The sequence below is a fragment of the Pseudorca crassidens genome, chromosome 6, assembly GCF_039906515.1.
Source record: "Pseudorca crassidens isolate mPseCra1 chromosome 6, mPseCra1.hap1, whole genome shotgun sequence".
Lineage (NCBI taxonomy): Eukaryota > Metazoa > Chordata > Mammalia > Artiodactyla > Delphinidae > Pseudorca > Pseudorca crassidens.
Window position 1 is genome coordinate 33433032 of NC_090301.1, and position 17147 is coordinate 33450178.

The 17147-nt window shown below is 45.3% G+C and overlaps 1 protein-coding gene across 1 annotated transcript in view; it reads right to left on the reverse strand.

The window, feature by feature from the left end:
* KIAA2012 (KIAA2012 ortholog) overlaps window positions 1–17147 on the reverse strand; it is a 111813-nt gene that overhangs the window by 32631 nt on the left and 62035 nt on the right. The window contains 2 exon segments of the mRNA XM_067740979.1: window positions 669–741; window positions 9774–9911. Coding sequence (XP_067597080.1) covers window positions 669–741; window positions 9774–9911 — 211 coding nt within the window.

A 17147-nucleotide genomic window follows, 5' to 3' on the forward strand; every position in this document is an offset into this window, starting at 1 on the left:
GTTTCCACTCCTGCAAGAAGCAATGAGGATAAAGACCAGCTCTGCTACCTGGGACTAGCTAACTGCAGCATCACGTAGCATGCCCAGGTGACCCCAGGGAAGAGCTTAGAGTCCAGTTCAGGGTATCAAAATGTGAACTATGCCAAAAAGCCCAGTTGTGGGCCCAGTCTTTCCAAGAATCATCCTCATTATCAAATGCAGCATCATTTTTTGAGGAAGTCACACTCAAGGAGCTCTGGCCATCCAGAGCTGTGGGCGACACGGGCTGGGTCTCTAAAGATGCTGGTCCCCCCTCTGTGGAATGTTAACCCTCTAGGCAGAGAACCTCAGCTCCCTCACTTGCATATCCAAGAGCCTATGAAAGCAGAAGCCAGAGGTAGAGGTGCCTGTGGGATCTTTTTGTAATGCCCCAAAGTCTCTACTCTCTTCTATCAATCTGCAGCTGCTGGCAGGAAATAAATCTTTCAATAAGTCCAAGGACATACAAGCATGTTATCATCAGCTGGCTTGTGATACAGTAAGAGCACATCAGAGTCTGTATTCTGACTTCCAACCCATGACCTGAGAGGAAATGGAAGGGTCATTCCTCATTAACATCTTTGAACAGTGCAAAGTTCATCCCACAATTATTGCAATCAGACTATAAAACCCAACCCAGCTGTTTCTACCTTGAGGGCCTGGGTGATTTTCTCTGAGGGGTCCTCCAGGTTCTTCATGATAGTCCAGTTCATCTCCATTTTCCTGTTAGGTTAACAACAACAATAAACACATGAGACAGAATAAGTACCAGCACTCCTAGGGTCCATGCCCTTCGGTAAAAGGGGGTCCAGTCTTCTTAGTTGTCTCTTCTTCTTTGTCTATCTGTTTTAACTTGTGTCCAAGAATTCTGCTGCCAGCGTGAAGGGCCCTGAAGAGCCAGGTGGGCTTAGCAGTGGCCTTGAGCACCGTCCTTATCTGTCCTCCTCTGTGGGAGGCTTGTCCCATCCATCAGAGCAGTGCTCCATGCCTGGCATATGTGGGAAAAAGAATGTCACAGGCAAAGGCCGACTGGCAGAAGGCAACAGGGTACCTCTAGGGACTTGAGGGAGGTCCAGTGTGACCAGAGCAGAGATGGGGTGAAGTGGGAAGGGTGGGAAGGACTCAGACTCTCAGGGCCTTGGAGGTAGTTTAAGGATTTTGGCCTTTACCTTGAAAACAAATGGAAGGCACTGAGGGTTTAAAGCAGGGCAGCAGAAGGATCAGACTGGCCTTTTGTAGGGTTTCCAGGATTACCACGGATAAGGTTCCTTTTTTTTTATTTAAATAAATTTATTTATTTACTTTAGGCTGCGGTGGGTCTTCGTTGCTGTGTGCAGGCTTCAGTAGTTGTGGCACATGGGGTCAGTAGTTGTGGTGCAGGGGCTTATTTGCTCCGTGGCATGTGGGGTCTTCCCAGAGCAGGGGTCGAACCCGTGTCCCCTGCATTGGCAGGCAGATTCTAAACCACTGTGCCAACCAGGGAAGTCCCCAGATTAGGTTTCTTATCACATGGAATCCCCTCTTCCTTCTTTCTCTGAGTCAAACAAGCTGCTTGCAATCCCACCACCCAGAAATCTCTATAACGATGGTCTTCAACCCTGGCTGTGTCTTAGAATTATTTGTGAAGCTTAAAAAAAAAAAAAAAAAGATTCCTAGGACCTAACCCCAAATGTTAAAATCAGACTTTCTGGAGCTGGGGCATTTTTAAGGCTTCTTGGGTGATTCCGTCATGCAGCCAGGATTGAGAACCATGGGTCTTCTCTAGAGGATTGGAAGAACAGCTCTTCAGTTGCCAAGGAAACGTGGCAGGTAGAGTCAGTGACTCAAGTAAAGCCCTCAGTGTTTGATGAGGCCAGCTCTTGGCCTTTGTCACCTGGATCTCTGCTTAATCCACAGCTTCATTTCAGCTGTGGAGAAGGAATCTGAGGGCCCTAGAAGCCTCTCCTGGGACTAAAGTTCCTCACCCTTTAGTTGACAGTTTTCCTCTTTATTATCAAATACCCCAGCTGCTTTGGAAAGACACAGTTATCTGCTAATTTGTTTGACATTCTCTTCTTGTTTGATGGCTTTTTACCCCGCGTGTTTCTCACTTGTTAGCTTAGTGTTTGCAGCTGATGAGATATTCTGACGTAAAAAAACCTAAAACAGCTAAGCAATTTTCTTTCTTTTGCATTTATCTCTTTGGAGACAAAGCACATTTGGCCTGATGCAATAAAAAAAAAAATCATGTCTGAATAAATGGAAAGGTTTTAAAAAAATGATTGCAAGAAAAACCTGCCTCAGTCCAGTAAACTGCCAAGTTAGAAGACTAGAAAAGAGATAAATTTTAAAAAATTCTGTTTATAAATCCTTTTAGCCTAACAGGAAATTGGATTAAAAGGGAGAAACAAGCTTCCTCTTTTGGAAGAATTTCAAAGCTCAGAAGAATAATTCAAAGCTCAGAAGAATAAAACTTGAGTCTTCACAACATGCAGCTATGAGCCTTCAGGGACAAGAAATAGTCTTCTCATTTCACAGATGGGGAGATGGAGGCAGAGAGAGTTAGGGATTTGGAAAGAATCTCTTGATGAGTCCCTGTTAGAAAAAGAAATACAGTAGTCTTAATTTGAAAGTCTGGGGAATTCCCTGGTGGTCCAGTGGTTAGGGCTCTGCGCTTCCACTGCCAGGGACCTGGGTTCAATCCCTGGTCAGGGAACTAAGCTCCCACAAACCACACTGCTGTGAGGTCTTAAAAAAAAACACATTCTGCCCATTGCTTAGAAAAGTGTCAAAAAGCTATCATTTTTTACATATACAAGCACACATGTGAAAAGACTTATACCTAAGGTCATTCGTTGCAACAGATTGGAAACAACCTACGTATCCCATCAATGGGGGATGTGTTAAATAAATTATGGTAATTTACACAATGGAATACAATGCAACCATTAAGAAGCATCTCTTAATGAATTAACAGAACTCCAAGATATAGTAAGTAAAAAAAAGTAAGACTGTGAGCAATGTGTATAATATATAAAAATATGTATAAAATGTCTCTGTCTATTTTTCTACCTGTATTGGACTGTATATGCATACTACAACTCAGGAAGGGTACACAGGAAACTAGCATCAGTGGTGTCCAAGGGGGAGGGAACCCAGCTGGGAGACATACCCTTTTATACTTAAATTGTTTAAACTTCCTGAGTATATTTCGGATTCAAGATTTGAATTGAAAAACTAAAACTAAAAAGTGACAGCAGTCTGTCACTTTTAATGAGTTATAGAGGTAATGACTGAAACACAGGCAATAATACTTGGTGAGTGAGCAAAACAAGGTGAACGACTGAAAATTCAAATCCCAGCTCTGTCATTCTGGCCAAGTCATTTGCTCTTCATCCCTACATTTGGCTTATGAATATTTATTGGGTGTCTGTTTTGTGCCAGGTACTGTGCCGGGCGCCGGGGGCACAAAGCTGAAAGATCTATTTGTAAGAAGCTCAGTGACTTGTAGAGAAACAGGAAATCTCACTGTCGCCATGCAGTGTGGTAAATGCTGTGACAGACTGTGACAGGTTTCTGCAGGACCTCACGGGAGGTGAGGTTTACCAGTGGACATGGTGCTAAGTCTTGCAGAGGAGGGGAGGTTAGGGCAGTTCCCGCAGAGGAAGGAGCATGTACTGGCTTGGGGGCGCATTCTGGTGTGGCTGCAGGGCCCGGACAGTGGGAATCAGACACGGGCCAGATCTTCCAAGTCGCAGTCTGGAGTTTTAAAAAAGATATTCATTTGTTCTATTTTTCTGTTTATAAAAGAAATACATTTTTGATGCCAGAATTAACCGGAAGGCCAACGGGGACGTGGTAGGGAATTTCAAGCAAACCAGTGGTATGACTGAGCTGTATTTAGAAAGAGCGCTGGCAACAGGGTGGTGTTATAAGCCTGGGGCAGGGTGGGGTGCATGGGGATAGTAACAAACACTTTGTAAACACAAACTGTAGCACTGAAACCAGACAAGAGAGACAGTTGCCTGAATGGTTGTGGTGCAGATCCTGGAGTCAGACTGCCTGCCCTGAAGCCCTGATCCTGTACTTCATGCCTTACAGGTCACGCGAGGTACTTAACCTCAGTTTCTTCAACTGACAGGGGCTGGGCCAGGTGGCCTGAAGTTCTCATCTGTCCCTGGAGAACCTTCCACTGGTCCTGTCCTCTCCCCTCACACACAGTGCCCTATCTGAGCACGGTACTTCTAGGTTCACCGCAGGCTTCGGGAAGGAACTGCTGGGAGGATGGGGAATGCAGGAGCCAGAGGTGGGGCTCCAGGGGGCTGTATGTGCTGTATGACCTATCATTGAACCTCAGCCTCTCCATCTGTGAAATGGGGGTAATGATAAATTTTGTACGAGTTCTTGAAAAGCTAAATTAGGAAAATACATTTGGACATTCTGTGTAACATATGTAACACATACATCTAAATGACTAATTTCAGTGCCTTCTTAATGCTGGAAGGAAATCAGTATCTCATTTGTGAGTGTCAACTTTAAGGTCGTACAAATTTTCTTGTGTATTAAAAAGATCCCACACCTATTCTTTTTTTTTTTTTTTTTCGGTACGCGGGCCTCTCACTGTTGTGGCCTCTCCCGTTGCGGAGCACAGGCTCCGGACGCGCAGGCTCAGCGGCCATGGTTCACGGGCCCAGCCGCTCCGCGGCATGTGGGATCTTCCCGGACCGGGGCACGAACCCGTGTCCCCTGCATCGGCAGGTGGACTCTCAACCACTGCGCCACCAGGGAAGCCCTCACACCTATTCTTTAATAAAGAAAACGGATTTATGAAAGTCATAAGGTATCTTGTGTTATTAAAATATCGTCTCTTCTCCTCTCCCAGGTTCTGAAGCCAGAACAAAGAAGTACAATTAAATTCTTCTCAGGAACAGGATAGGCCTCATCAATATCAGGAATTGTGGGTTTGGTGGCTTTGAATCCTAGTTCCGTCTGCTGCCAGCCACGTCACCCTTGGTCCTCTCATCTCACCAATCCTCAGTTTCCTCATTTGCACGGTGGCGAACTGCACACTTAACAGGAAGGGGGTTGGGGAAATTAAATAATGTTTAATATGTGAGAGGCCTGGCTCTCGGCAGGGACCAGTGAATGTTTCTTTCTTTCTCTCTGTGAACTGAACCCTTTATAGATAAGAACATATTTTGAAAATTATTATTTCATGTAATTCTCACCTCACTGCTGAGAGGCAGGTATGGAGGTCCCAGCATTATTATCTCCATTTTACTAAAGAGGCAGCGGAATCCCAGATGCATTACAAGGTTACTCAGAGTCAGAGAAAACCCAGGGCTTCCCAAATGCTGGTCAGATACTTTAATACTGATAATAGTCTACTTAATCCTGGGCTTCTTTCTGTGGGAGCTGTAACAGACTCAATGCCCTGAAAAGTTTTCCTGGTGAAATTATTATTCAAGTGTCCTTGAATCATTGCATCTCAAAACCAGCTTGTGATCCCTTTGCAGCTCTCCTGCTGGTGGTCAACGAAGCTGGTTTCAAGGACTCTAGGCACTAGAACTTGCCTCCTGAGGGGCCTGCTCCATCTTAGGACAACATCTTGAGCCCAACATTGTTTTGCTGTTACTTCTTCTCACTGAAATCCATGCTGTCTTTTCCCCACATGACCACATGATTCAGTGGCGGTGACAGCCATCCTCTGCTTGGTGGCATGTGCCCACACCTGCCTGTATAAGTAAAACGCAGGGCTGGCCCCAAACCAGGGGCAGGGGACTGTTCAAAGTACCAGATTTCAGGCAGGTTCCTCTGCCTTGATTTGAAGGTACCAAGTGATAACTGCCTGTGTGAATGCTGTGAGGTGGAACTTATTTCTCATTCTTCACATCTTCTGGGCATAACATACATACTCTTTGATGTCAATGTTGAGTATAAGCATATTCAATTCTGTATCTAGCATTAATTGGCATTATTGCTATTTTCTTCCCCACTACCACGAACTAACCCTGATAATTTATTAAAATTCCTGGGGAAAAAAAAATCTCTACCTTAATTTATTCATCAATTACCATTTCTTTTTCAAAAACAGATTTTTAGGGCTTCCCTGGTGGTGCAGTGGTTGAGAGTCCGCCTGCTGATGCAGGGGACACGGGTTCGTGCCCCGGTCCGGGAGGATCCCACATGCCGCGGAGCGGCTGGGCCCGTGAGCCATGGCCGCTGAGCCTGTGCTTCCAGAGCCTGTGCTCCGCAGCGGGAGAGGCCACAACAGTGAGAGGCCCGCGTACCGCAAAAAAAAAAAAAAAAAAAATTTTAAAAAACATGGTTCATTTTTAAGTGAACCCAGATATACTCTGGATCGATCGTGTTTCCCCACGTCTAAGCGTGATACGGATTATCCTATAAAATGGGCTAATAGCATTGCCTTCAGTGTTATCAATAGGTTTTTAAATTTGAGGAGGGTTCCACGTGTAATAACCGAGAAATGAATGAGTCTCTCCTATAGCAACCGGCGCCTGCCTCTGCCACAACACCGTGCTGATATTATCTGCTTCTTTGTTTATCTTCCTCTTAGATTATAGGCTCCTTGGAAGGCCAGGGATGGAGATGATTCATCTCTGTGTTCTCAGTGCCTAGCACAGTGTCTGATATACAACAGATGCTCAATATATGTTGTCTGAAGGAAAGTGGATGATCATCGGGAGAGAAAGCTTTATGTTGGGTCCACAGAATGCAGGTGGGAGTGAGGGGAAGGGCAGAGTACTGGAGAGTCAGAAAATATTCCTGCAGCAGACTGGATGAGTGCACAGGGATGGGATCTTCTAGAAGGAGCTGTGCTGGATGCTTAGCTAATGTGGTAGGCAGTGCTTTTGATTGGATAGGACTCAGTTGGGGTCTGCAGGGTTGAAAACATGGGACCCGGAGCAGGGCTGCCTGACTTTGAATCTTGTTTCTGTCATATTCCAACTGTATGTCATGTGAGAAGGTACTTCAGCTCTCAAGACCTTAATTTTGTCATCTGTAAAATGGGATAACGCTACCTACTTCTTAGATTCGTTTTTTGAGTTAAATGAGTTCTTGCATGTAAAACTTAGAACAAAGCCTGGTGTGGAGTAAGTGTTCATTTATGTTAGCAATTGTGATTATTTACATCTCTTTCCATTTTCCTTTTCTGCCTCAATATTTTTATTTCTTACCCTCATCCCCTGAAATGTGTACTGCTTCCAACATGCACCAGGAAAAAATGAATGAAATGTCCTGTGACTGGGCAGGAAATACACAAATGATATGTGTAGACTGAATTGGGCAGCCTGTATGCCTTTCTTGATTTGAACTCTCCATCCTTTGCTATATAATCCTGAGATTTGTGTCTTTCTACAAGGCACTCCCTAAGAGTCTGGGAGCTACCGTGTCAACAAGGAGAAGGTCTATCTAGGGGGAGCTGTTAACACTGAACATTTGCAAGAAAAGATATAGTCTTTGGGGCAAGGACTGGTCTGGGAGTCAGAAATTCTAGCGTGTCCCCGTGAGTCTCATGTAGAAGCAGGCTAAGTTACAATTTCTGTGAGTCTTGAAAAGGGTGGACTGGAAAGCGGGCCTTAGGGATAACAGTGCCTTTCCTTCTATAAGGAAAAGGACGCCAAAATTGCTGGACAAAAAAGTGTAATACAAAAGCATTGTGGACACTAAATACACAAAAAATTATTGTAAAATTCCTCACTTGCAGCTTCTAGAGGCTCCATAAATATCTTCTTATTTCCATAGCAGTTATCAATTTACTATATATGTTGCCTGGAGCAGGACAAGGATTTATCTGTTTCGTTTGCTGTTGTATCTCAAATGCCCAGAAAGTGCCCGACACATATTAGGTAGCAGATGCTCATTATGGGTTGAATGAATGAATAGTGGTAACGATGGTATCTCATCCCAGGAAGTACCAACCATAATTCTTCAAGCCCTGAGGGAAGAACTAAACTGTTGCTGAGGAAACGAAAAGGGTAGTTTCATTAATATAAGTGTTTTGGGATGAACCGTGTTCCCCCAAAATTCATATGTTGAAGTCTACCCTCAGTACCCCAGAATGTGACAGTGTTTGGAGACAGGATCTTTAAAGAGGTAAAATGAGGTCGTTAGGGTGGGCTGTAATCCAATATGACTGGTGTCCTTATAAGGAGAGGAGATTAGGACACAGACTGCATGTAGAGGGAGGACCATGTGAAGACACATAGAGAAGATGGCTATCTATTGACACAAGCAATGAGAAAGGCCTCGGAAGAATTCAACTCTGCTGACACCTTCAGCCTGGACTTCTAGCCTCCAGAATTGTGAGAAAATAAATTTCTGTTGTTTAAGCCATCCAGTCTGTGGTACATTGTTGTGGTGACCCTAGCAAGCTAATACAATGAGTGATGAATCAAGGTAATTATTTTGAATACTTGTAGCAAAAATCTTTTGTTTTGCTCCCCAGAATCATTCTCTTATTCAACTTTTAGGTTTTCTTTTTTTCCTTTTTGAGACACTCCTCCCCTCCCTCCTATGAGTTCCTGTGGCTCCAGGCTGGGAAAATCAGAGTATTCCATCCCCCTGGCCATGGCGATTCATTTGCATACAGGCATGTGACCCAAGTTGGGCCAACGATTTAGAAAACAGAAGCTCATGGCTATCTTGCAACCATGGGGAAAGAGCCTATCTAAGAGGAAACAGGAAAGCAGAGCCCAGCCATGGAGAGAGACAGATGTGGGGCAAATACATGACTCTTAAACAAAGCCCCACCTTGCAGAGCTGGGATTGGGGTTGTCCAAAGAAGATGTAACCTAAGAACTTTGGATCAGTGAGTTTAGGAGGGTGACCCTCACGACCTTGGACGTCCCTGCCAGTCTCTAGCACGGGATAGTACCACCATCAAGAACCCCATGAGTATTTGGTTTCTTCTCCTCTGTTTTTGTCTTTCTTAGTCACTTCTCATCAAGGGCCTGGGATGTTGTCCTCGAGGGTAGGATGAAGGATCTGAGATCCTTCCATGCCAAGACTTGCTTTGTTGCTGATCAATTTCATATATTCCAAGGCCATATATTTCCTGTTCATTCACCTCCGAGGGGGCAAAGAATGGGGAGGAAGAAGGTTTTAAGCCAGAGGGCTGTGGGATGAAAAGGGGGTCAATTCATGGATCATTTAGGAAGCGTCTTCCATGTGCCAGGCGCTGTTAGATGCTGGGGCAGGAAGGCATATTGCAAAGATGGACAAATGCCATCCCCACCACAGGAACTCTCAGTACCCTAAGCTGGATACAAAGCTGAGCTTGGGAGAGTAATGAACTCCTGGAGTGCAGAAAACAGGGTCAGATATCCAGAAGAGGATGGGCAGCTGCCTTCTAAACGGTTAACTCAAGAATTAGTCTTCCCTGCAGTAGGAATATCAGCTCTGCCAAGTGACGGTGGTAAAACAGTAACTATTATTTTAGCTACTGTCAAGATAAAATGAATTATATTTGCCTGTTTTATGAGTGGTTCAAGGTTATCCTTTCTCCTTTCTGTTCCCTGTCCTCCCTCAACCGAACCAGACACCCAACTGATTTGTCCCCGATGGCTGCCTGCGATTACTGTCCTAATTTGTTCTCTCTTCATGTGCTACAAACTGCCTATTTTCTGTCCCTTCTGATAAAGCAAGATCTCTGAGGGACTTCTGAAGCTGTTTTTGTACCATGCAGAAGTGCATTAACTGGAATTCCTGTGTGTGTGTCTATAAAACCCCTAGTCTTCTCAGTGTGAGAGCACCTTCAGGAACGGCGTCATGTCGATGTGCAGCTTACGCGTGTAAAATTCTTTTCTGTTTGAACATATCAGCCCTTTATTTATACAACTTTGAGGCTCTCCTGTCTTCTGAGCTGCTGCCTCCAAGGACTGCTGGGCTCCCTGTGAAGAGAAACAGAAAGTCCCACTTTCATAGGAATGATACACAGTGTGACAAGAGCTAGTCCGAATCCCCAAATATTTATAGAAAGCAATTCTTCATCGTTGGAACACTAATTGTAACACCTATTTTTACCATGGAAGACACAGGGGATCCATATGTATAGAGAATAACCCGAGTTTGGTTAATAATTCATACCTGGGGTTGGCATAATGGGAAAGTGGGAAAAGGGACCTTATGTTCGAGGGTAGTACTCATTTTATTTAATCCTCTCAACAACCCTGCGAGCCACGTATTGTTATCCCCATTTTGCAGATGAGGAACTGGAGGCTCTGGGAGGTTAAGTCACTTGCCCAAAGCCACACAGCTGTTAAACGGTAGAGCCGAAATCATGGACTGCCTAAAACTCCTTTTTTAATGAGGTCTTTTTTGATACATCTACAGCTTCTATGAACAGGTATCAAACCTGTCTTGCAGCAAATAAAGTTATATCAAGATTCCAGTTTATTCCCAAATTTAAAATATAGTTGATGTGTTAGAAAGAGTGATTTGAACAAATCTAGCAGAGAGGAAAGGAAGAATGGGCCGTGGGAGGAGTCTGGGAGGCCCTGGGGGCTCTCCCATCTCCTGTCGCCACAACATGCAAATGGTGTCATGCCTCAGAGCACGACAAAGTATAATCTGAACTTGCTTTCCAGCCCATGCCCCATACTGCAACCTAGGTGATCTTTCGGGATGCAGACTGGACCACATCATTCTTCAAAGGCCCTTACCCTCAAGATGAAGGCCAACCTTCTTAAAAGGCTTATAAGACCCTTCCTGCCTGGCCCTGGACTGTCTCTCCTATCTCATTCCGTCATTCAACAAATATTTATTGAATGCTTGTTCTATGCCCAGGAGAGAGGATATGGCAGTGTAAGAAGCAGACAGAAGTCTTCACTCTCGGGAAAACTGCACATACATCCTACTGAGGGGGAAGAGATAATAAGCGAATGGGTGGAACATAAGTAATGTCTGAAGGTGATTCGTGATGTAGAGAAAAATAAAGCAGAGAGGGGAGTGAGGAGTAGCTGGTGAGGGTAGGTGGAGGCGGCAATTTTAAGCAGTCAAGGGCCCCTCTTCCCACCTGCCCTGGCAAGAGAGCAGTGTTAGCGCAAAGCCCGCAAGAAGGCGAGGGAAGTTTCTGTGGGGCTCTCTGCAGGAAGTTTTGACCTCGCTGTGGGAATAGCAAGTTCAGAGGGCTGCCATCAGCACTGACCCTTGCTTCAGTTCCTGGAGCAAGGCTGCCCACATGCCCTTCCCTCCCCGGGAAACACACCCCTCCCTTCTAACTCCTCTGCATCCTTCAGGTCTGGCTCATCTGTGCTTCCCATGACAACCCAGAGAACTGAGCCCTTCCCACCGTTGCCCAGAGTGACACTCATGCTTGTACGGCCACCTCTCCTCTGCACTAGACTGTAAGCTCCATGAGGGCAGGAACCACAGCTCTCCTGTTTCCAAGTAGCTGCAGTGCCAGGCACAGAGTCTGGAAATGAATACACACTTGATACATACTTTCAGAATACACACTTGATACATATACTTGATACATACTTTCAGAACAAGAGGAATGATAACATTACTGGCAAGCTACATGTTATGGCCCAACTTAGTTAAAATAGGGAGGGCAAGATTCCGAAGGCAGCAAGGAAGATCCCATGTGCTGCAACTAAGACCCGGCACAGCGAAAGAAAGAAAGAAAGAGAGAGAGAGAGAGAGGGAGAGAGGGAGAGAGGGAGGGAGGGAGGAGAGAGAGAGAGAGAGAGAGAGAGAGAGAGAGAGAGAGAGAGAGAGAGAGAGAGAGAAAGAGAGAGAGAGAAAGAAAGAAAGAAAGAAAGAAAGAAAGAAAGAAAGAAAGAAAGAAAGAAAGAAAGAAAGAAAAAAAGAAAGAAAGAAATAGAAGAAAAAATTTAAAAAAGAATAAGGAGGGCACGAAAGACAGCTTTCCAGGAAGCATGTGCTGACCTCCAGAGGCCTGTCCTCTGCGTAGCACTGGCTCCTTATTCCCAAAGAGGAAAGTTACTTGTTATTTTTCAGGGCTGATTTCCTGGGGTCACATACATTAGTGTGCCATGAGATCACCCTGGGTGTGGATTTGATAATTTCCATATTTTCTAAGAGACTAACTCACGGACGGCTGTCTCTCTGGGCGTAACTCTCCTTCCCATCACATTTATATTACTTTTAAGTGTTAATGATGAATTAACAGTTCGTGGGGCCCCACAAGCAGCCATCATTCCGACGAACACCCACACCCTTTTCCTTTGTTTTGAAATGTGGCTAGAAAGAAAGATTCTTCTGGACAAATACATATCCAATTTTTTGTCATCTCAGCTATATATCTGATTCACTTCTCAGAGTGAGACCTCCCCTCCCTGTTTCCAGATCAAATGAAAGCGTTTGGTCCAATCAAGAATCAGACGAAGTATTTCAAGCTTTCTAGCCTCCGAAACCATGCATGAATCACTGGGTGGAGTAATAGAAATCAGACAATACTGATTTGAGGGAAATTGCTCTATTATCTCTAAGAGAAGATTTTGTGTTGGGTCGGAGGACAAAAGGCACAGCCAAGACTAGTTCCAATGGCTGGAGTTACTTTAACTCCTTATGCGGGGCTCAGATTAAAGAGTGGGGAGTTGAGAGGCTTCGAGAAAAGTCTCTCCCAATCACTTGACCTATAAATCGTTTGATGAAACAATTCTCTTGACTATGTGGCTCATCTCCCTAACGTTTAGGGGCCATCAATTCTGGCTTGATGGAAGGTTTCCAGGGAAGGCTCTATAGTCACTGGAATGTGCAGTACTGTTGTTGCTTATTATGATCAAGTATTCTAACAAACAAATGATAGTGAAAGGGGGTTTGGGAGATGGGAGGAAAGAAAATTAAATACTTAAAGAGGTTTCTGGGAGGTAGTGGTAAGAGGAGAGAAAGAAAGTTGAAAGCAGGAAAGAAAGCTATGCATTGGGGTGGTTTTTCATTTCACTTTATTCATTTAACTGATATTTATTGAGTGCTACTGTGTGTGTCATACAAACAAACACAGAAAGAAGCAGAATGATTTTAGATGGTGATAAATCTATGAAGACAATGAAATGGTGACAGGATGGAGTTTGGTGGGGGAGGGGATGGGGTTTGCCCTTGGGTGATCAGGGAAGACCTCCCTAGGGAAGTGACATTTGAGCAGAGAGCTGGGTGACAAGAAGGGGCCAGTCCTGGAAGGATCTATCTTTAGCAGTCAGTGTAGCCTGTATCTGATTATTCAGAGGGGTTCTTTGAAAAGGAAAGTAGAATTCCTGATATCTAGACCTGTTCTGCCCCAGCCTTCTGACTCCATCCCGGACCCTGTGAGGTACCCCTCTGTTTTCTAGGTGGTAGAGCCATCATAATCGACGCTTGTAGCTCTTAAAGATGGCAGAATAAATAGTAAAAGGGAGTTAAGGCCTCAGGGAGTAGAGGGGAGAAGAAAACACAAAGAAAGGGAAGGAAAACAGGGCAAGTAGAAGAAAGTGGAGATGCCTGAAGCTTTTTCGTTTTTTTCTGTGTACGCTTCAGTGGGAATGATTACAAAACTGATGGCAGGGTGAGATGCTTAGCAGAAAATCAAAACCCATTCCTTCACCTATATTGTATTGTAAATACTTTAATATTATTATGTTCTGCTAAAAACACCTGGAAGCCTTTCTCTTCAGGAAATGAAACAATAAAGATTAATGAGTTAATTTGGTAAATCTGATTTGAATTGCACAGAAGCCGTTGTGTAAGTGCTTGGCATTTAAAAAGTTATCTGACATTTAAAAGGAGATGACTGTTAATGAATTCAAGAGCTAATGTTATGCTCCGACAGACTGAGCCATGGGAAATCCAGGTTTACTATCTTGCTGTAAACATAATGTGATTCACTTGAAAGCCAGAACAAGAGAGAGCTATCGGCTGTTTACTAATATCCATTTGCACACATATATAACGTAGTAAAACTAACAGAGGACGTCCATTAAACAAAATACATATCATTTCTTTTCTTATTCTTGGGTTACACTATCTGAGCTACAAACTCAAGGAGAAACCCTCTCTCCAATAATTTTTCCTCCGCCTTTCAAGTTGTGTATTTTGAAGGGTCACCAGCATGGGTTGGCTCTGAAGTCACTGGAACGTCTTACCTTAAGAAGGAAAAGGAGATTCTAAACCCAACCAGCTATAGATCTCCACCTACGGGTCCCACAGAGCCACCACAGACACAGATCTGTCGCAGGCAGCTCTTTACTTCTCCCACTCCTTTCTAATTGGGGTTCCCTATCCTGGTAGCTGCGGCTTCGTGGTTCCAAGAAGAGCTATGGTCCCTCATTAAGGAGGCTGCAACACTCTCGTTGTCTGTCTCCCACACAGCTCACAGCTTCCTTCTGCCTGAGAGCAAGCTGCCAGGAGTCTCTGGGAACCTGTGGGCAAGCTTGAGCTGGAGGAGGAAAACAGAAGGAAGGAGGGCCTCTGTAGCCGAGACCTGAAATACGCTACACACCCCAACATTATCTTGTTTTGTTTTTTGTTTTTTGGGGGGTTTTTTTTTGCGTTATGCGGGCCTCTCACTGTTGTGGCCTCTCCCGTTGCGGAGCACAGGCTCCGGACGCGCAGGCTCAGAGGCCATGGCTCACGGGCCCAGCCGCTCCGCGGCATGTGGGATCCTCCCGGACCGGGGCACGAACCCGTGTCCCCTGCATCGGCAGGTGGACTCTCAACCACTGCGCCACCAGGGAAGCCCACCCCAACATTATCTTAATGCATGGAGAGTGGGGTCGGGAGGCCTTTGCTGAAACCCTCATGGGGTCCATCAAGTTGTCACATCAAACCTCTGTGCACACAGGGCGTTTGTCCCCTCCTGTGAGCAAACAAAAGGAAAAGAGTCAGACGCTTCTTTGGACCACCGGGCCCCCTCCTTGGCTGACAGTCTGTCCTTCCACTTTCCTGGAAGGTGAGGGTCCGGGTGGCTCTGAATCCCGGTGGGGATGGAGAAGTCACTGAGGGTGGGGACCAAATCCTGGAGAAGGTCACTCCTGCCTGGCGCTAGGAGCTCAGGGGTCTGGCAAGTTCCCCTGTGCTTGGCCTTCCCAGGCCCTGTTATTTCTTGCTCTTGGCATTCTGTGGAACTAAAAGTGGGCAGTAGGAATGGGGACATATGTGGGGCTGAGTGGGGCATGGAACTCTGCTGAATTCCCTATGGCTGGGCTTCCTGGGGAGGGATCTGAGTGGGCCAGGGGCTCTGTATACACTCTCAGCTCAGGTTGACATGGAGGGGACCCAGCCCGTGCAAGGCCAGCCACCTGGCCACCCTGAGTCCCACTCTGAGAACTTCTCTCTGTTTAGGTTTCCCTGGCCTGGAGGAGCAGGAGAACTTTAGTCTTCAGAAGGCCAGACGGAACATCAGGATCTCAATTCAACAACTGGGCTGCTGCATGGCCTCCTTCTGAGGAGCAGACGGGACCCCAAACCGCAGCGTGGTTCCATCCACAGCAAGTCTGCCCAGTGGTCCATGTGCCTGTCTCCTGCGTTCATCTTGGCCACCTGACATCCTGGCCCACTTTTTATGTTCTCAAGGCAATTTGGTGCTGGTGAAATGGGCTGAGTGGACAGTTTTAGGAGGGCTCCACAAGGAGGCGTGGGTGGAGGTACAGTTTTGTTGGAAACCAGAGAACAGCTTTCTTGTTCCCCTCCTGTCGCGAATTTTAGTCTTCATCCACTTCATCCTCAACTCTATGGAAGGAGATTTTTACATCCTTCTAAGGATTTACAAATTAGCCCAAGAGCTAGCAAACAGTGGACCGGGAAGAGAAACACAGCAATCTCTAGTCTTAACTTCTGTGAGAGACTCATGTGGTGACTTTTGTCAACTCGTTAAGCTTTCTGTGCCTGAGTTTCTCTACCTCAGTGTTTTCCTCAAGGAACTTTTGAATAATGAAACCCAGGAGACTTTAATTCCAAGGCTTCAACTATCTGGAAGTAAATCTTATCTAATTGACATTGTTCTAACTGACATTGTCCTCAGTTTAATCAAGTGCTTTGTTGACACAACAGAATCATTGTTTATCTGGCTTAGCAGAAGCTGGAGGAGAAAAAATGTAAGCCAAAATAGTGACCTCTTCTGCCCCAGGGGAGATAGAAGATAGAGCTTTTTCTGTGAGGGGGTGTCTGGCTACATTCAGGCCGGAACTCTGCCTGTATTTGAGAGATGATACATCCTGTTTTAGACTTAGATGGGGAGATGGGAGGTGGTGGGGTGCAGGGTGGGAAATCTGAACAAGTCCCCAGCTCCTTCTAACCCCAAACTTTAACCCCAAACTGTGTGACTTCCTTGTTATGTTGGCTCCAGTGTGACTTTTCCAATGTGACAACTGAGAGACAGGGAATCTCAACTTGCAAACTGATTTCATTGTAAAAAAAAATGAAATTTTCACTAGAAAAAGAAATGTTACCTGTGGTGCTTTGATTCCCACATGGGCCCATAAAAACTTATCTAACCCATAATTTAGCTTGGCTAAGGAGCTGAACTAGTCCTGGTAATGCTGGAATAGCAGAGGGCTGGAAGAAGAGAAAGAAAGATATCCTTTTCTTTTCTGCCCCCTTCCCTTCCATTGCCCGCCTGTCCTCTGACCTCTCACTGTTCCTGGGCAGCCATGTGCTGGGGGAGTTGGGGCGCTGCTGGATACGGGGTCCTCACTACAAAATTCTCTGCTTCACCCCCCACCCCTGCCCCTCCCCTCGGCCTTCAGCTGTGCTCCCGTAAGGGGTAGGGAGAACAATTAAAAAACAATCCACAATGAGATATGAGAAACCCAAAGGAATCTGCAATAGGTAGAATTACATAAAGTAGTGAAACAAAATTCCAGACAGCATGGAGGATATTTGAGGTGTCTGGGCTTGGGTGTTGAGGGTGGGTGGAGTGGAGGAGGGACGAAACGGTAGGTAGATTGACTTGCAGCCCTTTAAGTTATTCCTGCCATTCAAGCTTCTCCTCTTCTACATCTGCACCCTTAGATTGTACACAAGCTCCGAGTTCTGTTTTATAATAGCTTTCAAGCAGAGGGCGAGGGAATAGAATAATAATTCCTATTGTAATTTATCAGGATTGCCTAGTGACAACATTGTGCTAATCCTTTTCCATATGTTGTTTCATCTAATCATTGTCAGGACCCCATGAAGAAAATATCATT